Raw genomic sequence first — 24,731 nt, forward strand, 5'->3', positions numbered from 1 at the left:
AGTACAAATCAACATGAAGAGGGGCCAGATGAAGTGAGTTAGCATAGTAGGAGGAAGACTGCATGTGGGCTCAGTGGGCTTACATCAACCTTGAGTGCTTTACATGAAACACTGGTGTTGGTCGGTGTGCTCTTGTTCTGTAGTGAGGCTGCCCTCAGTGATGGCCTGGCTGGGTCTAGAGGCCAGAGAACACTCAGCTCCATTCATGTGTCTATTTACCCCAGAGCCGTAGGGCCTTATAGCCAGCTATCACTACTGAGAGGTAATTAGTCATGATGAAGTAGCAGCCTTAAATTTTGGAATGCGTGGTTTTATTCAATGCCTTCTTTTCTCCACCCTTTATCAGTTGGTTAGGCTTAAAAACCACAACTTTCTAGTGCGCTTCACTTGTTCCATTTAACTTTAAGGTTTTATGCTGTAATTTCTGTAAGCTTTATTGAATGTTAGAGTCTCTGGAAGTGTCTGGGCCGGGGTGGGGGGGAGTGGTGCCAATGTGACAGGACATGAACGATGATTTTCCAGCTGTCTGGAGACTGGTAATTCAGATGAATATTTTAGATCTGACACTGCTGTTTCCCATGGGTTTTCTTAACATTTCCAGAGGTTTTAGCAAGTGAGTTTCTAAAATGAGTATAAGTAAGTATATATCTAGGCAAGCTGGTATGTCTAGGTGCAGTTATGCTTTGATTATTGCTCTGGTGGTCACCCCTATTCCATAGCTCAAGACTATCTGAAGAACTGGGTATATGTTTTAGCAAAAGATTAGAAGTTCCCTCAGTCCATGAAGGTAGTGAGTCACCTGGTGTACATGTCAGTCTAATAATGCCCAGCCTTATTATGCTGTATTCCCAAGAGGTTTGGTTAAATATGGAACTACTTCATGGTTCAGATTTAAATCAGGAAAAGTGAGTAGATTTAGGATGTTTAAACCAGGTTAGACTTAGTTTATCCTTGAGCTAAGAGAAGACCCTCTAGAAACTTTCAGAGGCTATAAAGGGCTGGATCACCACTATAGTGGTCTGTTGGAATGAGAAAGATTGAAGTGACAGATATATTTGCCTATGTCCATAAATTCCATATCCAACTTTAAACCATACAAGTCTGAGTGGAAAGAATTTATATTTTGGTTCATTCATTCATTAACTGTTAAGTCTTTGCTATTTATAAAATAATGTAAAGACAAAGATGAATTATAGAGGGTTTTGCCTTCAAGGAGCTTAATCTTTTTGTGGAATTAAGATATGTACATAATTAACTATAATCCAAGTTAAAAAGTGAAGTGACCACATATAAGGTACAAATTAATGTCATGGTGATTTTGAAGGGAAAAAATGATTGTTTTCCTCAAGGAAGAATAGTGGGTAGAGACTGTAATGTGATGTAACAGCTGACAGCTGTTAATCAGGGTCAGCAAGTCATTATGGAAGAGATTCCTTTGAGCAGAGAGATGGAAAAATGAATAGGATTTGGACATACAGAAGTAGAGGAGAAAGTCCATGTAGAAAGTAGGAACAATAAATGTCAGAGAGACAAAGTAAAGAGCAAATAAAGGAAAGAGTAAAGAATCAGTACAGTTGGACGACAGTGTGCATGAGTGATAATAAAAGAAAACTAGGTTGAAAAGGTAAATTATAGTAAGATGAGAAAAAAGATCAGAATGTTAGAATGTATTTGTCATTTAAGACCTACTCTCCCGCTCTGGGAATGTCTGTCTAGACACACCTTTTACCATAAAACTGTGAGAAACAAATTTATGAGGGACCCTGGCATCCTTGGAGAGCTCTGTGATCATTCTTCATAGGTTAGACTTTACAGAAGGGGCACTGCAGTCACTGAATTGAGGAACCTAAATGCTGATCCTGGAGTGCAGAGGCCAAGTGGCGGTACTCAGTGACCACAAGCAGGGTTGATCTGGTTATCATAATGAATTATAGAGTCAAAGCAGCAATCAGAATAGTCTGATGCCCAGAGACCTATGGCATTGGCTACTTGATCATGGTGTTCCTAGAAGTAAAATAGATAGGAAGCCCACTGAATTCTTACTTGACCTGTATAAGCAGAAAAAGTTCTAGGTTAAGTGAACAAGAGTCTAACTTGAATCATAAAAACACAGTCATGACACCCCTCAGTCAGTTCCCAGGCTTGAGTCATTTGCGGACCCAGAACCTGTTGTATGAAGGAGAGGCCATGTGTCCTGCTGAGGAAGGACCCCTCTACACTGCCAAAAATTTGCATTGTTAATTTTTCTTCCAGCCATCCCCAAAGGGGATGCACTGCCCTGGGGAAAGGAATTAATCAGATTATTTGGGAACTACTGGATATTGGCTCTGAACTGATACTGATTCTAGTAGACCCAAAACGTCATTGTGGTCTACCAGCTTACGGAGGTCAGATGATCTATGGGGTTGTAGTTCAGGTCCATTTCACAGAGAGGCCAGTGCATTTGTGAACCCATCCTGAATCTAGTTATTCTCCAATTCTGGAATGCATCATCAGAACAGACATACTCAGCAGTTGGCAGAATCCCCAAATTCATTCCCTGACCAATGAAGTAAAGCTGTTTTGGTGGGGAACACCAAGTAGAAGCTACTAGAACTGCCTCTACCTAGGACAATAGTACACCAAAATCAATAGCACATTTTGGGGGGGGGGGTGTTCCAGAGACTAGTGCCACCATCAAGGACTTGAAAGATGCAGGAGTGGTGATTCCCACATTTGTAATCAGCCTGCCTACTTGGCCTGTGCAGAAGACAAACGGATCATGGAGAATGACACTGTATTATTGTAAGCTTAACCAGATGGTGGCTTCAGTTGCAGCTGCTATACCAGATGTGGCTTCATTGCTTGAGTAAATTAACACATCCCCTGGTACCTAGTATGCAGCTGTTATCTGTCAAATGCTTTTTCTTTGTCAATAAGACCACCAGAAGCAGTTTGCTTTCATCTGGCAAGGCCAGCAGTACACCTTCACTGTCCTACCTCAGGGGAGTATCAGCTTTCCAGACCTCTGTCATAATTTAGTTCACAGGGATCTTGATTGCCTTTCTCTCTCTAAGATATCATACTTGTCCATTACATTGATGACATTATGCTGGCTGGACCTAGTGAGTGAGAAGTAGCAACTACTCTAAATTTATTGGTAAGACATTTGTGTGTTAGAAGGTAGGAAATAAATCTGATAAAAATTCAGGGGACTTTCACCTCAGTGAAATTTCTAGGGGTCCAGTGGTGTGGCTCATATGGAGATATCCTTTCTAAGGTGAAGGATAAGTTGTTGCATCAGTCCCCACCCCCAACCCCACAACCAAAAAAGAGGCACAATGACTAGTAGCTTCTTTATATTTTGGAGGCAACGTATTCCTGCAAATATATTGTATTACTCTGGCCCATACCAAATGACCCAGAAAGTTGCTAGTTTTGAGGAAGACCCAGAACAAGAGAAGGCTCTGCAACAAGTCCAAGTGGCTATGCAAGCTGCTCTGTCTCGTGGGCCGTGTGATCCAGCAAATCCAATGGTGCTTAAATTGGCAGTGGATAGAGATACTGTTTGGAGCTTTTGGCAGGCACCAATAGGCAAATCACAGTGCAGGCCCTTAGGATTTTGGAGCAAAGCCCTGCCATCCTTTGTGGATAATTATTCTCCTTTTGAGAAGTAGCTCCTGGCCTGCTACTGGGCCATAGTACAGACTGAACACTTAACCATGGGCCACCAAGTTACCATGGGACTTGAGTTGCCCTTCATGAACTGGGTATTATCTGACCCTTCAAGCCATGAAGTTGGGTGAGCATAGCAGCCCTGCATCATCATTTGGAATGGTATATATGAGATTGGGTGCAAGTAGGCCCTGAAAGTACTGCCCTCAGAAAGAACTGCACTTCTGCTATACTCCCTTTTCTTTCCTAGTCTATACCTATTTTCCTTGTGGGGAGTTCTACAGTCAGTTGACAGAAGAAGAGAAGATTTGGGCCTGGTTTACAGATGGTTCTGCATAATATGCAGGTGTCACCTGAAAGTGGAGAGCTGCAACGTGGAGTCCCTTTCAGGGATGTCCCTGAAGGAGAGTGCTGAAGGGAAATCCTCCCAGTGGGCAAAACTTTGAAAAGTACACCTAGTTGCGCACTTTGCTTGGAGGGAATATGATTGGCATATTGGTGACAAGGAAATCTGGGGGAAGAGATGTGGATAGACTTCTCTGGGCAAAAAAAAAAAAAAAAAAGTGAAGATATTTGTGTCTCATGTGAATGCTCACCAAAGAGTGACCTCAGTAGAGAAGGATTTTAATATTCAAGTGGATGAGATGAGAGGTTCTGTGGACACCAGTCAGCCTCCTTTCCCAGCTACCTCGTCATCACACAGTGGGCTTGTGAACATGGCTACAATGGCAGGGATGGAGATTTTGCAGGGGCTTATCAACATAGATTTCCATTCACCAAGGTTGACCTAGCTTTAGCCACTGCTGAGAGCCTAAGCTGCCGTCAAGCAGAGACTAACACTAAGTCCTCAATATGGCACTGTTTCCCTGGCTGATCAGCCAGTTACCTGGTGGCAGGTTGATTACATTGCACTGCTTCCATCATGGAAGGGGCAGCATTTTGTTCTTACTGGAAGAGTTACTTTTGATACAGATTTGCTTTCCCCTCATGTAGTGCTTCTGCCAAAACTACCATCCATGGATTTACAGAATGCCTTATTCACCATCATGGTATTCCACACAGCATTACTTCTGATCAAGGAACTCTGTAGGAAATAAAGTGTAGCACTGGGCCAGTGCGCATGGAATTCACTAGTCTTACTATGTTTCCCGCTATCCTGAAGTAGCAGACCTGATAGGATAGTAGAATGGACTTTAAGGAAGCTAAGGAGATGTGTATGAGTGCCGAATTCACAAGGGGTAAACTTGTGATGGTTAATTTTATGTGTCATCTTTTGTTAATTTTTTGAGTGTAGTTGACACACAATGTTACATTAGCTTCAGGTGTACAGCATAGTGATTTCACAAGTATATACATTATGCTATGCTCACCACAACACTATTACAATATCATTGACTATATTCCTTATACTGTGCCTTCTTAAAAAAAGATGTTATTTATTTATTTCAGAGAGAGCGTGAGTTGGGAGGGCAGAGGGAGAGGGAGAAACAGACTCCCCACTGAGCAGGGAGCCTGACACAGGGCTCAATCCCAGGACCCTGGGATCATGACCTGAGTGGAAGGCAAATGCTTCACCTCCTGAGCCATCCAGGCACCCCTATGGTGTGCCTTTTATGTGAGTTATTCATTCTATAACTGGAAACCTTTATCTCTCATTCACCTTCACCCATTGTACCCATCCCCCAGCCCCCCTCTCCTCTGGCAACCACCAATTTGTTCTCTGTATTTATTTATTTGTTTTGTTTTTTAGATTGCACATATATGTGCACTCATATAGTAGTTGTCTTTCCCAGTCTGATTTATTTCACTTAGCTTAATACCCTCTAGGTCCATCCATGTTGTTGGCAATGGCAAGATCCCATCCTTTTTTATGACTGCGTAATATTTGTGTGTGTGTGTGTGTGTGTGTGTGTGTCACATCTTCCTTATCTATTTGTCTATCAGTGGATTTATGTTGCTTCCACATCTTGGCTATTGTACATAACTGCAATAAACATAGGAGTACATATATCCTTTTGAATTAGTGTTTTTGTTTTCTTTGGGTCAGTATGCAATAGTGGAATAACTGGATTGTATGGTAATTCTATTTTTAATTTTCTGATGAAACTCCATACAGTTTTCCACAGTGGGTATACCAATTTACATTCTACGAACAGTGCATGAGGGCTCCTTTTTCTCTGTATCCTCGCCAACATTTTTGATTTCTTGTCTTTTTTATTTTAGACATTCTGACAGTTGTGAGGTGATATCTCATTGTGGGTTTGATTTGCATTTCCCTGATGATTAGTGATATTGAACATTTTTTTCATGTATCTGTTGGCCATCTTTATGTCTTTGGAAAATGTCTATTCAGGTCCTCTGCCCGTTTTTTGATGTGGAGTTGTAGAAGTTCTTTATATAGTTTGGATATTAACCCTTTACCGGATGTCCCATTTGTAAATATCTAATATCTAAAGTAGGTTGTCTTTTTGCTTTGTTGATTATTTCCTTCACAATGCAAAAGCTTTTTATTTTGATGTGGCCCTGATTATTTTTTCTTTTGTTTCCTTTCAACTTTGAAAATAGGGATTAGAGTTCCAAGTAAGACTATACAAATCAATGAAAATATTCTGTATTTTCAGTGAGAAATAGTAAAAAACCAGTACTGTTTAAAAATCAGAAGTTGAATTTTTAAGTCTTATATTCATTTTGAAACTCATGTTGAGAAAATATTATTTCACTTGATATGGTAGATTTCAGATTTTGTGGAGATTTTTTGAGTGAACGCCCTGAATGCTTTTAAGGACTGTAGCATATGTGATGACAATAACTCTATTGTGTTTAGCTTGTCTTTAAAACTTGTGACTTTTCCTTTTCTTTGATACCACCTAGACAACTTTTTAAAAAAGACAGCATTGATAATGGCTACAAGTGGGATAAAGAAAAGGATAGATCTGTTTGTTTGTTTGGGGGGGGGTAGCTGAATAAGCATTGGAAAAAAGAGACCTAGGGGCAGGAAATAGAGGGAGAGAACATTTCCTCTCTACCTATTGTAAGTCAGATACTATACTAGGTACTTCCATTCATGTGAATGCCATTTCATCTTAAAATCTCATGAGATGTAGATAATCATTGACACTCATTTTACAGATAAGAAAAATCATGACTAAAATAAATAATTTGCCCTGAGTCAAATGGTTAGTGGTAAAAGTCAGGATTTAATCCTAAATGATTAATGGTAAAGTCAGCATTTATTATTTTTTTAAAAGATTTTATTTATTTATTTATTAGAGAGAGATAGCCAGGGGGGTGGCAAGAGAGCAAAAGCTGGGGGGCAGGGAGGGGCAAAGGAAGAGGGAGCAGGCTCCCGGGGATCCCGACCTGAGCTGAAGGCAGACACTTAACTGAGCCACGCAGGCACCCCAAAAGTCAGCATTTAATCCTAAATCTTTGGCTTTGTTGCCTGTGTTCTTCCCCACAAAATAGCTAAGGTGAAATGAGCCATTAACATTGCAAAATAAAACAGAAGGGCTGTTTATATGTGAGTTTTCTGAGCAGAAAAGAAAGGCTATGTTGAGGAATAAAGTAGAATTCCCTATATTGGCAAAAGTCTGGAGCATTTGTGAGGGTGATATTGGGCTGTGATATATACCTGGTGTTCCTAAATCAGGTTCATATTTCACAAGGTACTATTGGTGGAGTTGTGGGGGTAGGGAGGATTATCTGTGCACCACATTGAATTCAGAGTTTGAAAGAGTCTTTCATTTGTTTGCATCACATGAGAGATGTTTCCAATAATTAAATGGAACTCAGTGAGCATTGTGTATCTATATATAAGTAGATTTTGTTGTTGTTGTTGCTTAAGCTTAAGTTAGCTGCTACTAGTAACTGAGTTTTCAGTCTCTCAGATCCCTGGTATTTCTTTGAAATCGACTTTGATAAACACCGGTGTAAGAGTTCTTTGATAGCTCTATCTGATCTCAGAAATATCTTTTGGAAATTTGGAAAATTAACCTGGTTAGTATTTTATATGAATGGATAATATAGATTTTAGTATATAGTATAAATCTAAGAAAACAAAAAGAGTTCATGTATTGTTATATACTGGACTGAAGAAATCACACAAAAATTTCCACCTGGGATTTTTTTTTTTTTAATGCATAGGTGAGACTTTTAAATATCTCCTCAAATCTAATTTGTCACCTGTTTCCGAAATGGAATAGATTAAACCTAGCTTAAGTGTCATACTAAATATTTTATGCCTTACATTTAGTTCTGTAAAGCTGTTTAGTCATCTCCATTATCACTTTCTTTAATGTCCCTAGGTTATTGAATCTCTGGGAATTGTTATTTATAAAGCACTGGACTATGGTCTGAAGGAGAATGAAGAAAGGGAGTTAAGCCCCCCCTTGGAGCAGCTCATTGATCACATGGCCAATACGGTGGAAGCTGATGGCAGCAACGATGAAGGCTATGAGGCTGCAGATGAAGGCCTGGAAGATGAAGAAGATGAAAAGAGAAAAGTCTCAGCCATCCAGTCATATAGAGATGTCATGAAGGTAAAGAGGCAATTGACATAGTACTTGTTTTTTTGTTTTTTGGTTTATTTTAAGATTTTATTTATTTATTTTGACAGAGAGACACACAGTGAGAGGGAACACAAGCAGAGGGAGTGGGAGAGGAAGAAGCAGGCTTCCTGCTGAGCAGGGAGCCCAATGTGGGGCTCGATCCCAGGACTCTGGGATCATGACCTAAGCTGAAGGCAGATGCTTAATCGACTGAGCCACCCAGGCACCCCAGTACTTGTTTTTTTTAAGTGTTGTTATTTCACTTTAGACTTTTTTAAAAAAATTTTATTTTATTTTATTATGTTATGTTAATCAGCATACATTACATCATTAGTTTTTGATGTAGTGTTCACTTTAGACTTTTAACTGTAGAGAACAAACTGGTGGTTACCAGAGGGAAGGGGGGTGGGGGTGTGAAAATAGGTGATGGGAATTGAGGAGTGCAGGTGTTGTGATGAGCACCAGGTGTTGTATGGAAGAGTCGAATCACTAAATTGTACACCTGAAACTAATATTACACTGTATGTTAACTAAGTGGAATTTAAATTAAAACTTTTAAAAAAAGTATATGGGAAAAAGTAAGTTACAAACTGAAAAAAAAAAGCAAATGGGAATTCAGCATTTGATAATAGTTCGTAGATAGATCTTCAGCTATTAGTGAAAGGAATAAGGAACTAAAATATTCCTGGTTTTGTGATTTGTTCATACCCTCAACATAGCCATTTGTGATTGAATTATAACTCTCAAAAAACCACTTTTAGATATCATATACTCCTTAATATTACATATTCTACACCAGCTTAACTGAGCATGATGTCTTCAGTTGACTTCTTCATTTTCCTTTTTATGGAGTAAATAACAACTGTGATCCACTAATTTATATGAAGATTCTGCATCTGAAATATCACAGCTGATTGTCTTAGCTTGTTTTCTTGACCTACTTAGTGAAATTTATATGTAATAAAACAAGTTTTATAGCTTGAATTGAAATTTTCTCCTTAAACTTTCTGTGTACTTGAAGGACATAATGCTAAATGCACAGAGATTAAAATTAAGATTCGTCACCTTAGTCTTAAAAGAGCATTCTGTTTAGAGTTATTTACATATGGTGTTTACTAGATTTTGTAAGCAGTATTAGTTGTATATCACCTATTTTCCAACTTTTTAAAAAACATCCCAGAGACAGGAATAGAGAGGAAACTTGAAGACAGTACTTTTCAGGTGTACTACAGCATACCCTGCATCTTGTCCCTTCTTAGATAATAAATTTCCTGAGAACTCTAGAACAGGACTCTACAGTTATGATGCTTATGAAATTCAGATACATTCTTCAGCTCTTTTAATACTTGCAGTACTTTCATTTTAAATCAACAGTGTATGCAGGTAAAATCCTCATATATGTACAAATTGGAATTTCACACATTTAATTCATTTTATATTTTCTAGATGTTAAAGAATACTTTGAAATATATATATATTTAAGGCAAGATAAAACTTTCTGCAGCCCACAAATGACTTACTTGTTTCATTGTAGACCAATGATAACGATAAAAAGTGAAAAGTAAAAGATTTTCCATTAAGGCATAAACCTACTTATGTCTTTGGTTTTTTTTAAAGATTTTATTTATTTGACAGAGAGAGACACAGCGAGAGAGGGAACACAAGCAGAGGGAGTGGGAGAGGGAGAAGCGGGCTTCCTGCCGAGCAGGGAGCCCGATGCGGGGCTCGATCCCAGGACCTGGGACCATGACCTGAGCCGAAGGCAGACGCTTAACGACTGAGCCACCGAGGCACCCCCCTACTTATGTCTTTAAAAAGTTTTTTGGTAGGGGGTATGTAGGAGGCAGTGAACAGGGAGTGGTGAATAAAGAGGAGAATACCCACCTGACCAGTAGAATAATAGATGTCATAGCCAGATTGCTCTCTTATGCTACAGATTTAGAAGATGAGGGCTAGAGATTTATTGGAATCTTACAATTCTTATTCAATGACATTGAATATGTTAACTTACAAAACAAAAATTCTTGGACATTCAGCAATTTGAACTGGTAACTTTCATTTCATTTTATTATTTTTTAATTTGAGCTACTACGTTTGGCCTCCTACCTATCCTACTGCTTTCATAATATGAAAAATAATTAAAAGGGTGTTTACATATCATAAAACCCATTATTCATGGCCATATAGTGATATATAGAGTTTGTAGTTTGATTAGTGGGTTGAAATCTTCAGTTAGTAAACTGACTTCTTGTTGGAAGAGAAGACAAGAATTAACTGAAGGAATATAGCTGCTTTCTCCTTGTTTGAAGTGGAAATATGAAACTACATTTGAATAATATAAATAATAGAGTACTTAGGAACTTGGAGATAGCTTGTTTTTATGTCTTAGTGAACAAGAACTCTTTAGTGTGTAACTTCTCCCCTGAATAGTCATTCTTATTCTACTAATATTTTAATTTATGTTTTAACATGATATTATTTGAAAAGTGCTCTCACATTTGTTGTTTTCTGAGCCTTACGATAACACTGTGAGGTAGATTGGGAAGACATTTTTATGCCCATTTTACACATGGAAGAACTAAGGCTCAGAGAGCCTTCTCCAGCTTCACAGGACGGAATAAGGGAGAAGAAGAAGGGTACATGGTGGTTAAATTCAGAGGCTTATACTCTGGTAGGCCTGGTTTTGCCATTTTTGTACCAACTGTTGTTGCCCTGGATTATTTAATCCTATGATCCTTATTCTTTTGTAAAGTGAGAACAATATCTGCCTGATTGAATTTTTGCATATAAAATTAGATGACATAATCAATATAAAGTATCTAATATAGTTCTTGTCATGAATAAAAACTTAATAGCACTTACTATATGCCAGGCATTTTTCTAGGTGCTAGGAACATACTACCAAACAACATACAAGTGGTCTCTACCTTTACAGCTTTTAATTGAAATGGAGAAAAACAGAATATAAACAAATAAAGCATAAACACATACATATAATGTTTTATGACTCATTTCAGGGCTTTTTGCCATTGCATATAAATCAGAATGAATTGTAGTCACAAATTTATGTCAGAGATAGAAACGTTCTTCTCTTAAATTAAAAATATAACACCTAAAACATTTTCCTTTAAGTATTTTTTTGAGAAACATGTATAACCAAGTTTTGAGAAACATATATAACCAAGTACTTAATACTTTCAAGAAGCATTAAGGAAAGATCATTTTTAAAAATTATTTTCTTGGGGTGCCTGGGTGGCTCAGTTGGTTAAGTGTCCAACTCTTGATTTTGGCTCAAGTCACAATCTCAGGGTCATGAGATTGAGCACACCCCCCCCCCCCAGTCAGGCTCAGCGCCCTCAGGGAGAGTCTGCTTGAGATTCTCTCTCTTCTTCTGCCCCTCCCCACTGTGCGTGAGCTCTTGGTCTCTCGCCTTTTCTCTCTCAAATAATAAATAAATAACTCTTTTTTAAAAAATTACTTTTTTATCTGTAAATACATTCTGGAAACTATTCATTCAATTAACATGAGTCAAAAAGAAAAGATTGTAGATGTGAAGGAAAAAGTGGTGATGATGGAGTGTGAAGTGTGCAGGAGTGGAAGATCAAAGAGACAGGGTTAGGGATGATGAAAGAGTAAGACTTGAAATGGATAGAAAGGACAAGTTAAAAAAAAAGTGTAGAATCTAGAAAGTGTCTGAGAAATGACTGAAATTAATGAGAATAGTATATGAACAAAGTTCTTCATTTGGAAATGAATGTAAAGTTCTCAGTTTATTTACACACTCATTTACCTTTTGAAATATTCATTAAGCCTTTAGTGTACCTTCTTTGTGCAGAGTGCTCTGTGAGCACTTAGGTTGCTGAGATTAACTAGGATTAAGTGAACCCCTGTGAATTAAGTATTATAGACCAGGTGTGTAGGAACATACTAGCCCATACACTACTCTTGTGCAAATTAGCAATTAGCAATAGACATTCCTGATACTTTACTTTACTTTAAAGTACAAGATACTTTACTTCCGTCTGTAAGAAAATTGTTATAATAAATAGAAATTTGCAATGTCTGTTTTGTAGAGGATGTCATTCTAGATATAGTACCCTCATGAACATTCTGAACATACCAAAGTGGTGGTCCAAAACGTACATGAGATGCTCAGGGAGCACAGAGAGAAGCAATGAACTCAGCCTGGTGGATTCTGGTGCTCTTATACAATCCAGTCCCCCTAATAATTGGGGAATGCATATAAAGCAATACCATATGCAACTCTTTTGCAAGCAAGAATTTACTTTTGTTGATATCTGAAATTAATGGTAAAGTTTTTCACTTAATAATTGATAGCTGCAGTGTAAATTTTCATAGCCCTTATATAAAATAATTTTACAGTATACTAAAATGTTTGAAACTGTTCACAATGTATAATAGCAAAGGCTAGGAACATCCTAGATGTTCATTAATAGGGGAGTCTCTAAGTATCACTCCCCACTAAAAGAATCCCAGGATTCCTTAGAGAAATGGCTAATTCCAGATCTAGGAAGGAAATATATAAAATAGCCTGGAACAACCTATCATACCAGAAAACAGACTACCCAGGGTTACTAAATTGTATAAAAAGGACTAAGAAGCCAACTCAAAGAGGTTCCCGTTGGTCAAAGATGGAAGAATTTGATCATTAGTAAGAATAATAGCTGCGATGGATTAAAAAACACATCAAATATTCTGATTTCCATGAACACATAAATTATAGTAAAACTCTCATTGGTCACATTTAGAGGCTGTTAGGGAACCAACTTATTTCAAGAATTGGCAGATAAATGGAAAGCATATTCATCCTGCCTTTTCCATACGAACCAGCACCTTAGGGTAACCAATTATTTTCGTACAAGTTTCTTTTTATAAAAGTATTCCAGCTAATATGTGAAAATGGAATGATAGGAATTGCAAAATGGTAATATTCTATTTCCGAAGAAAGAATAGCAGTAATCATTGTGTCATCAAAAGAGACCAATAGACTTTATGCGCCTCCTGATGGAAGTTTACAACATCACTTAGGAAGTATTCTTGCCAAATAAGCAAACAAAAAAAAAACCCCTATCTTCAATCTGGTCAAGGCTCCAGATCTAACTACCAATTTTCAGGAAATCCAGAGGATACAGAAACATTTTAAATAACACCCTAAGGATGCAATCTGCAAAATCCAGATTGTGGGAAACTGTAGGACAAATCATATAATTTCTTCAATAAATAAATTCAAGAAAAATGGAGGGGGAGAGAAGAAAAACTTAGATTAAAAGAAACTTGATACATAGCATCCAGTTGCAGCATGTGGATGTTATACGGATTCCAGTTAAAAGAAATGAATTGTAAAAATGTGTGTACATATTTGAGGTAATCAGGAAAATTTGGCCTCTTATGTTATACTTGATGATACTAGAAATTACTCATATATTTTTGTAAGATTTTGGGGCACCTGGATGGAGTAGTTGGTTAAGTGTTGGACTCTTGGTTTTGGCTCAGGTCTGATCTCAAGGTCATGAGATGGAGCCCCAGTGCTAAGTGTGGCGTATGCTTGGGTCTCTGTCTCCCTGTGCCCCCTCCCCACTAAAATAAAGAAAGAGATCTTAAAATATATGTATTTTTTATTTTTAAGTAATCTCTACACTGAAGGTGGGGCTGGAACTCACAACCCTGAGATCAAGAGTTGCATACTCCACTGACAAAGCCAGCCGGGCGCTGCAGAAATTAGTCATATTTTTAATATGATAATAGTATTGTAGTTATTTTTTTAAAGAGCATATGAAACTCAGCTATCTGGGATTTGCTATCCTGGCGGGTAGGGCTGAGCAGGTGAGGAAGTAGATTAAGATTGGCCATAAATGGATCATCATTAAAGTTGGGTGATGGGTACATGCTAATTCATATATGATTCACCTAGTTTTGTTTTGAAGTTTTTTCATATAAAAAATTAAAATATGTAAAAGTGTCCAGAATAATCCTTTGTGATAGTAATACCAATGGTAGAAATTTCTCGGAGCACCTGGGTGGCTCAGTTGTTAAGCGTCTTCCTTCGGCTCAGGTCGTGATCCTGGGGTCCTGGGATCGAGTCCCGCATCGGACTCCTTGCTTTTAGTAGCACGGCACCCCGATACAAGCGGATGCAACTGCGCATGTGCACCCCATGTGTGTTTGGGTTGTGGAGTGGCCTTCGGTGGTCTCCTCTGCAAATGGGCTTTGTGGCCTAGTGTCCCCATCCCCGCCACCTGTGATCCCATGCCAGGGCATGGAAGGGGTCGCCACCAAGGTTCCCACCAGCCCATAAGCGACAGTATGGCAGCCAACCCCTCCAGTGGCTCTTGCTCATGGCCACTCATGACTATTACTGGCACCACCTGGGTTCCGCTTCCAGTAACAGCTCCAGCAGAAGTGCAGACTATCCTGTGGAAGGCATTCCTCACCACGCAGGTCTCCCCAAGGCCAACCCGGTCACTGGTAGGCAAGCTTCTTTTCCCACAAGTCTACTCTCTTGTTCATGGCTACAGTGTTGGAGTCCCCAGAATCCTTGGAGTCTTCCCAGGCCTCCAGCAGGACAATCACCTGTGATTTAGCTCTGGAAGCCATGAGGAAGCAGCCTGGTGGCCAGCCTGGCAAAGCCAACACTGGGCTCCAATCCTGAGTGGCCAACACCAGGCTTCAAAAGGCACTAGGCTCATCAGACCCCACCCCTCCCCTCCCTTTAGACTAGGTAGGTTGCAGCAAGCAGAAGCAGTTGGGCTCTTTTATATCAATATAGCAAAACACCAAAAAGGAAGTTGATAGAACCCCACTCTTTTATTATCCAAGCCACAAACTTTCCTGATACCTTGTAACTGTGTACCTTGCATCAAGTGGAAAAAAAACTCCAAGGCAGCCAGTAAAAAGAAAAAAAAAGAAAGAAAAAGAAAATTTTTAAATTGAGATATAATTGACATATTATGTTAGTTATAGGTGTACAACTTAATGATTTGGAATATGTATATATTGTGAAATGATTTTCATAAAAAGTCTAGTTAACATCCATCAGCATACATAGTTACACATTTTTTTTCCTATGATGAGAACTTTTAAAATTTACTCTTTCAGCAACTTTCAAATGTACAATACAGTATTATTAACTATGGTCACTATGCTGTATATTACATCCTCAGGACTTATTTTATAACGGTAAGTTTGTGTCTTTTGACTTCCTTCACCCATATTGCCCGCCCCCCCACACACACACCCCTACCTCTGCCAACTACCTATCTGTTCTTTGTACAAAAAGATTATTTGTTAAAGTTTTTACTTAAATTCCATTTAGTTAACCATACAGTGTAATATTAGTTTCAGGTGTAGAGTATAGTGATTCAACACTTCCATACAACATCTGCTCATAACGGCAAGTGCACTCCTTAATCCCCATTATCTATTTTCACCCATTCCCCCACCCACCTCTTCTGGTAACCATCAGTTTGTTCTCCGTAGTTAAGAGTCTGTACAAAGAGATAACTTTTAAAAGAAGAAAATGTTACATGGATACATTGAAGATGTGTTTTGCAGCATTATTTACACTATTCTAAAATGGAATAAATGGCAAAGAAATGATTACCAACTAGATGGACTATTATATAGTCTCTAAAATTATAATTCGCTGAGTTATTTAGCAATATGGAAAATTTCTGCTTTAAAATAGAAAAGAGGGGCGCCTGGGTGGCTCCGTCGTTAAGTGTCTGCCTTCGGCTCAGGTCATGATCCCAGGGTCCTGGGATCGAGCCCCGCATCGGGCTCTCTGCTCCATGGGAAGCCTGCTTCTCCCTCTCCCACTCCCCCTGCTTGTGTTCCCTCTCTCGCTGTGTCTCTCTCTGTCAAATAAATAAATAAAATCTTTAAAAAATAAATAAATAAATAAAATAAAATAGAAAAGAGACTATGAAGTTCTGCATATACTGATATATGATAAAGAATGAAAGAAACTGGTAATTTAAAATAGTATATTAGTGGTGGTGTGATTCAGGGTAAACCATTTAGCTTCAGAAATTCCATTCCTCTTATTGTTTACCATTTATATAATAAATAAAAGATTGTAAAATTTTAGTATATTAAGTATGTTATTGGCCATGAGTAGTCTTAACAAGTTATGCTTTCAGTGTTAATTCATAATTTAAAACAAAATGTGGCATGTTTCTGCAAATATAAGCATAAAGTTTACACAATAAGCCCTGCTTATAAAAAGCTAGCAGGTTTTTGGTTTGCCGTGTAATGTCAGAATTTGCATACAATTTTGAAAACTCCTCAGGGGAAAAGTTTAAGAAAAGAATAGTACTGTAGAATGTGATTTAAAATAGAAACAAGATTTATGTATTTAATTTTATTATGCCGAACTAGATTAGCCCAGTGCAGAGTTTGTCTTCATTTTAAAAATGTACATGTATTACAAATAGCTGATACAGGGTGCTTGGGTGGCACAGTTGGTTAAGAAACTGACTCTTGGTTTCAGCTCAGGTCATGATCTCAGGGTCATGAGATGGAGCCCCAAGTTGGGCTCTGTGCTCAGGGGGGAATCTGCTAAAGTTTCTCTCTCCCCCTGACCCTCCCTGCACTTACTCTGCTCACATTCTCTCTCACTCTCTCAAATAAATAAATTTCTTAGAAGAAACCAAATAGCTGATACAGGATCAATCTATTATTTTCATTTATGTATGAAGGTGGCATGGGTTTAATGGAGCATATACAAGCTTGTCATTACTGAATTAAGATCCTGCGAACATAGGTTAGTTGGGTGAACAGTGTTTATCAGTCAAATTAGAAAGACTCCAAAGAAGGAAACTGCAATTCTCTGTATTTCAGAATGTTGTGTTCTTTAAGTTTTGAAATTTGCTGGGAACATACTAATTTGTTTTTTCTGATTTAGGCAAAAATTTAGTAACTTATCCTAACTATATGATGCTAAATTTAGTGAAGATGTTTTTTATGCAGTTTTTTGTTTGTTTAGTTGTTGATTTCTTATGATAAATATATGATTACATTCATTAGGCAAAACATTTTAGTTATAGTTTAAAATGATATTTTACTTAGGTTTTGCAAATAAAATTCTAAGCTCTGTGAACTGAACATTTTTAAAAACATTTGAATTTCAACAGTCGACAATAAATTATGAGGAAATCCTGTAGTCTAGTATTATCAACAGAGGACTGTAATGTGATAAATTCTAAACATTTGAGAAGATACCATTTTGATTATGCCATTTTCTTTTCTGGGATGATTGAGTTTACAAACATTGCAATTAAATGTTTCTAAGCAAAGGGTGATGGATTGCTAAATGCTTTGGAATATAGAATTTAAGCAAAAACTCTATTCTCAATTAATTATGCCAAAGTTTTAAGAACTTGATGGTCTGTGTAGTATTTTGATACTAATTAGGGTAAAAAAAATCAGTGGATAATATATAGAATTTCTGAGTTACTGGCATACATCTTTGATGTGATATCAAATAAAATTTTTTCAGAGCACCTGGGTGGCTCAGTCAGTTAAGCATCCAACTCTTGATCTCAGCTCAGGTCTTGATCTCAGGGTTGTGAGTTCAAGCTCCAAGCTGGGCGTGGAGCCTACTTAAAAAATAAATAAATTTATTCCTCCTAGTTGGTGCATTCAAAAATATAGATGCTAACTTACTTGACAAAAAAATGAAAATGTTTCAAAATGTTAGAAAGTATTGTAGGTTGTCTTTTTTTTCTAATCACATCTATCTAGACAAAGTTTGCAGATATTTTCAAGTTTTGTTGAAAATATATAACAAGGTCTTATGTGTTTAATGAAAACTTCAGAAAATTTATTTGGATTCTAGCAATAGTATTAATGATTCTATACAGGGAATCCAGATAATGAGTTGTCAGATTGACTTTTAATTTATGTTCAAGATTCCAAGAGTCAGGATTGAAACTTTGAGCAGAAAACTGGAAAACATAAAAAAGAACCAAATGGAAATTTAGAACCAAAAAATAAAGTAACTGAAATAAAAATTTAGTGAATAGACTAGACAGAGCTGAAGAGAAAAAGAATGAAATGGAGTATCGTCAGTAGGAAATACTGAGAATGAAGTGCAGAGACACAAAAAGAATAGAGTACAGAATAAAGGGTCAGATACAAAGGCAGTATATTTAATTAAAATCCTAAAAGGAGGGCAAGGAAAAGGGAGGATGGAAGAAATATTTGAATACTAAGAATTAATACATACTAAGGTAATAACTAATGTAGTTAATACGTATTAGTTAATACAAACTAAGAATTTTCCAAAACCATGGAAAATACTATGCCACCAATTCAAGAAGCCCCACAAATCAAGAGCAAGTAAAATAATATGAAAATAACTTAAGTTTCTTGTAGTTAAACTGCCAAAAATCACAAACAGAAAATCTAAAATCTTAGAGGAAAAATTAGACTGCACTAACTTCTCAGTAGAAACAGCAGAAGCTGGAAGACATAATGGAATGCTATCTTCGAAGTTCTAAAATAGAACCTAAAATTCTTTACCTAGTGAAATATCTTTCAAGAATAAAGGTAAAATAGGGGTGTCTGGGTGGCTTAGTCGGTTAAGCATCTGCCTTTGGCTCAGGTCTTGATCCCAGGGTCCTGGGGTTGAGCCCTGCATTGGGCTCCCTGCTCAGTGGGGAGCCTGCTTCTCCCTCTCCCTCTACCCCCGCCCCCTGCTTGTGCTTTCTCTCTTGCATGCATTCTCTCTCTCTCAAATAAATTTAAAAAATATTTTTTAAAAAGAATAGAAGTAAAATAGCTCTTTTTCTGGTTAACAAATATCAGGAGTGGCCTAGAGTAGGAGTTGGGGAGTCATTAGCCTTTAGGTGGCATTTAAAATTAACCTTAAAAATTTATTTATAGAACAATGGCAGGTAGGTTAAGTAAGAGATAACATAGTCCATCCTCTCTTGAAATAAACTGAAATCTAACAAATGTCAAATAAATTGTCTTAAGGTCATATAACCTCGTGTTGATAGATGTGGGTCAGAACCTACTCCTGCTAATTATGTTCCTCTTCCCCCATATTGTCCCTTTTTTTTTTTTTTTGGTAACTGTAAAAGATGGTTTTGTTGTATGTTTACTGTATACCATGCTGTATGCTTAAATACTTGAAAAACATGACTTTCTTTAATATAAAAGTAATAAACATTCATTCTAGAGTAGAGTGCATAAGAACTTGGCTTAGATCTATAGGTAGACTGCTTGGGTTCAACTCCAGTTCTGCTGCCTAGCTGTGTGATTTGGGTAAATTACTCAGCTATTCTAAATCTCAGTTTCTGTATCTATCAGTTGGATTGTTGTAAGGATTAAATGAAATGATGCATTCAGGAACAAAGAACAAAATAAATATCAAGCAGTTCATGGACACTGAAATAACCACTTGGATTATTTCTCCTCTGTGGGACTGTTTCTCCCTCTGTCTCAATGGAGACTTTGTGGAATTTCATTATTCTTTGTTAAGTTTTTAAAACGTATTTTAAATTGCGGTAGAATACACATACAACTTATCATTTAAATTATCTTAAAGTGTACAATTTAGTGGCATTAAGTACATTCACAATATTGTTCAACCATAATCATTATCTAGTTTCAGAGCTTTTTTATCACCTCAAATGGAAACCCCATACTCATCACTTCTTATCCCTTGTCTTTCAGCCTCTGGCAACCACTAATCAGCTTTCTGACTTTGTGGATTTGTGTATTCTAGGAATTTCATATAAATAGAATCGTACAATATATGACCTTTTGTGTCTTGCTGCTTTTACTTAGCATAATGGTGTTAAGGTTCATCCATGTTATGGTGTGTGTCAGTACTTTATTCCTTGTTATGAATGAGTAAGATTTCACTGTATGTATATACCACATTTTGTTTTTCCAAGTATTAGTTCAGAATATTTGAATTGTTTCCACCTTTGGCTACTATGAATAGTTGCTGGTATGAACATTGATATACAAGCTTTTGTTTGAACACTGGCTTTCTATTCTTTTTGATAAACAGTTGACCCTTGAACAATGCAGAGGTTAGGGACATTGACCCCCTGCACAGCCAAAAATTTGCATACAGCTTTTGATTCCCCAAAAACCTAACTGCTAAGGAAGCCAAGTGTTGACCAGAAGCCTTTCTGAATACATAAACAGTCAGTTAATACATAGTTTATATGTTATATGTATTATTTACTGTATTCTTATAATAAAGCAAGCTAGAAAAAGTGTTATTAAGAAAATCATGTGGAGGAGAAAATACATTTACAAATACAACACAGTACTGTACTGTATTTATATTTTAAAAATCTGCATGTAAGTGTACCTTAGCAGTTCAAACCCATGTTGTTCAAGGTTAACTGTATCTTACCTAAGGTGGAATTGCTGGATCACATGGTAACTTTTTGATAAATCACCATACTGTTTTTCTCAGTGGCTGTACCATTTTACATTTCTACCAGCAATACACAAGGGTTCCAGTATTATCCACGTTCTCATCAACATTCATTTTCCATTTTTGGTTTTTGTTTTTGTAGCCATCCTACTGGGTCTGAGTGGTATCTCATTCTGGTTTTGACTTGCATTTCTCTAATGACTAATGGTGTTGAGCATCTTTTTATGTGCTTTTTGGTCACTTGTATATTTTCTTTGGAAAAATGTCAGTTTTTAAATTGAGTTGTCTTTTTGTTGTGTTTAAGAGTTCTTTATAGGGCCGTCTGGGTAGCTCAGTCAGTTAAGCATCTTGGTTTCAGCCCAGGTCATGATCTCAGGGTTGTGAGATGATAGAGCCCCATGTTGGGCTTGGCTCTGGGTGTGGAGCCTGCTTGGGATTCTCTCTCTCCCTCTCCCCTAACCCCCACTCTCTTTCTCTCTCAAATAAATAATCTCTTTAAAAAAGTTCTTTATATATTCTGAATAGTAGACCCTTATCAGATAATCTGATTTGCAAATATTTTCTCCCATAATGTGGGCCTTTTAACTCTCTTGAAAATGTCCCTTGATGTACAAAAACTTTTAACTTTGATGAAGTCTAATTTATCCATTTTATTGTTATTGGTTATGCTTTGGTGTCGTATCTAAAAAATCATTACCAAATCCATGAACAAGAAGGTTTATCCCTATGTTTTCAGAGTTTTATATTTTGGGCTGTTATATTTAGGTCTCTGATCCATTTTGAGTTAGTTTTTATATATATAGTATGAGTTAGGGGTGAACTTCATTTTTCTGCATGTGGATATCCAGTGTTCTTAGCATCATTTGTTGAAGAGACTGTTCTTTTCTCATTTAATGGTCTAGGCACTTTTGTCAAAAATTAATCAACCAAAGATATATGGGTTTATTTCTGAACTCTCAGTTCTATTTCATTGATTTATAGGTCTTTCCTTATATACCACATTGATTGGATTACAGTAACTTTATAGTAAGTTTTGAAATTCAATCTGTAAGTCTTCCAACTTTGTTCTTTTCAAGATTGTTTTGGCCGTTTGAGGCCCCTTGCAGCTTCATATGAATTTTAGGATCAGCTTTTCTGTTTCTTCAAAAAAAAAAAAATCGTTGGTATTAGGGATTGCATTCAATGTCTAGATCACTTTGTGTAGTATTACCATTTTAACAGTATTAAATCTTCCAACCTATGAATATGGGATGTTTTTCCATTTATTTGGGTCTTTCAGCAATGTTTTTTAGTTTTCAGTATGTATATCTTGTACCTCCTTGGTTAAATGTATTGCTTAATCGTTTTTTAATACTTTTATAAATGGAATTGCTTTCTTAATTTCTTTTTCTGATTGTTCATTAATACAGAAATACACCTTTTTGTGTGTGTTGATCATGTATTCCACAACTTTGCTGAAATTGCTTATTAGCTCTGATAGTTTTTTGTAGATTCTTTTGGATTTTATATATGTGTAGGATTATGTCCTATGCATTTGAAAAACATTTTTAGATCTAGTTATTACCTTTACACCAGTGTTTTTCAACTTGCAGGTCACAACCTAATAGTGGATCATGAAATCAATTTAATGTGTAAGTTTTGTTTTGAGAACTTGTTGTGTATAAAACATAGATTGTTTGCATGTATTTGAGTCCTTGTATAAAATATATTTCTTCCCAGGAATTATAGTAAAAAAATGAAACTCTTAGTAGTTGCTTTTCATTATCTTGGAAATGATAATTTTTTTAAAAGATTTTATTTTTTTACTTGAGAGAGAGAGCAAGACAGAGAGCATGAGCAGGGGGCAGAGGGAGAGGGAAAAGCAGACTTCTCACTGAGCAGGGAGTGGACACGGGGCTCGATCCCAGGACCCCAAGATCATGACCTGAGCTGAAGGCAGATGCTTAACCAACTGAGCCATCCAGGTGCCCTTGTTTGTTTTGTTTCTTAAATTCCACATATGAGTGAAGTCATATAGCATTTGTCTTTCTCTGGCCGACTTACTTTGCTTAGCATAATACTCTGTAGTTCCATCCATGTCATTGCTAATGCAAGATTTCATTCTTTTTTATGGTTGAGTAATATTCCATTGTATAGCTTGTGAGATTTTTGCTTTTCATGCTTTCTGATAAATCATTTCTTAGCCTTGTTTTGGGTACTGTGGAGAAAATTTCTTACTGAAACCCAAGATACTTGAGAATAATATACTTTATTAAAGATAGTAATCTATCTAGTAAATTGCATATACTTATTACAAATGAAAACAAAAGCCACATTATGAAGGATAATATCTACAAAGGTATCTTTTACTTTCCAATGGATAGAAATTATTAAAGTATAATAAAATGGATATTTTCAGTAATTGAATTAATATCAAATTTACTGAATATAGTAAAGAATTAAGGGCAAACTCACAGCTTTTTAAAGCAAATGAAGTACCTTAAAATATAATACATGGATACAAAATTATTACTTTACAAAAGTAAAATTATTCCCATGCACTAGACTCATGATAGGGTCTCTTTCCAATCTAATAAATTAAATAGTGTTTGATTTTTCTAAATTGTTGTGTATGATGCTAATTTGCATCTTTTACCCACGAACAGTTTTGGGGGTTATGGACTATGTACAGTAAAGGACATTGGGACTGGAGCTACCACCAGTGGAGTTATTCTGCCCTCTGCCTTCTTTGTTCCACTCTCCATTTACGATGCAGCATCTTCCCAATGGTCCACCTGTCATTCTGACAGGGTTTTTTTTAGATTTTATTTATTTATTTGAGAGAGAGAGAGAGAGTGATCGAGAGAGAGAGCACTAGCAGGGGGAGAGGGGGAGGAGCAGAGGGAGAGGGAGAAGCAGACTCCCCGCTGAGCAGGGAGCTTGACACAGGACTCAATCCTGGGACTCCAGGATCACCATCTGAGCCAAAGGCAGATGTTTAACCAACTGAGCCACCCAGGCACCCCTGTTTTTTTACTGCATTACACAATTCAGCATGTATCGGGATGAGCCTGGGCTTTAGCATCCCATAAGACTGTGTTTAATCCTTCTCCCTCGTGTCAGCTTTCTGACTGTGGACAAATCACTTGAGTCCTCTTAGCCTCAGTTTCCTTTGCTATAAAATGGAGATATTTCAGGGTTACGCTGAAGAGTAAATGCTATTATGCTGTGTATATGACGTGTCAAATACAAGTGCCTGGCATGGTAAAAAAAAAAAAATTGATAGCTATTAAAACACCTATGTTATGATTAATACTCAGTAAATGGTAGTTCCATTTCTGCTTGCAACCAAAACTTGTATAAATGTTCTGTCATTTTCAAATAGAAGCTAACGAATTCTACAAAGTTCATCTGTGCCGTTGGGTGTTTGTTAGTAGAGCATGTTTTCCATATAATTGTATAGATTTTACTGATGGTTTTGTGATGCATTAGGTTTTGGATGATGGGAATTGCCTTGCTGTCTGTTATGTAAATATGAATATATGGGGTATGTCTGTTTTTAAGGTACCAAAACCCCAAAATAATAAATGAGCATTATTATTTTATTTTCCTCTTCTGTAGTTATGTGCTGCTCATCTTCCAACTGAATCAGAGGCACCAAATCATTATCAGGCAGTATGTCGGGCACTGTTTGCAGAAACAATGGAGCTACACACGTTTCTGACTAAAATTAAGAGTGCAAAGGAGGTAAGTACTACTGCTTTTATTTATTGGCATTGTGAAAGATTAACCTGAATTTTCAACACTGTCCATCATAATATTTAAAATATTTATTACCATCCTTTTGATGAGTGCTGAAAATAATTTAGGAAAGAATCAACTTAGGCAAAATTAAATCTATTTTTTTTTAATTGCAGTATAGTTGACATATATACAATATAATGATTGAACAATTCTATACCTTACTCAGTGCTCACCCATCCTCCCACCCACATCTCCTTTGGCAATCATTAGTTTGTTCTCTCTAGTTAAGAATCTGGTTTTTTGTCTCTTTTTCCTTTGTTTATCTGTTTTGTTTCTTAAATTCTACGTAAGAATGAAATTATATGGTATTTGTCTTTCTCTGACTT

General features: G+C 36.9%; 1 protein-coding gene across 3 annotated transcripts in view; it reads left to right on the top strand.

Moving 5' to 3' along the window:
• Positions 1-24,731, top strand: part of SPIRE1 (spire type actin nucleation factor 1) — a 205,197-nt gene that overhangs the window by 77,963 nt on the left and 102,503 nt on the right. For all 3 annotated transcript variants that reach the window (XM_064577986.1, XM_064577987.1, XM_064577988.1), the window contains 2 exons: positions 7,959-8,192; positions 24,223-24,348. In XM_064577986.1, the coding sequence (XP_064434056.1) occupies positions 7,959-8,192; positions 24,223-24,348 (360 nt within the window). The remainder of the gene's footprint in view (positions 1-7,958; positions 8,193-24,222; positions 24,349-24,731) is intronic.

Source organism: Mirounga angustirostris, unplaced genomic scaffold, assembly GCF_029215605.1.
Source record: "Mirounga angustirostris isolate CCGP_5_RB_7025 unplaced genomic scaffold, mMirAng1.0.hap1 SCAF_14, whole genome shotgun sequence".
Classification (NCBI taxonomy): domain Eukaryota; kingdom Metazoa; phylum Chordata; class Mammalia; order Carnivora; family Phocidae; genus Mirounga; species Mirounga angustirostris.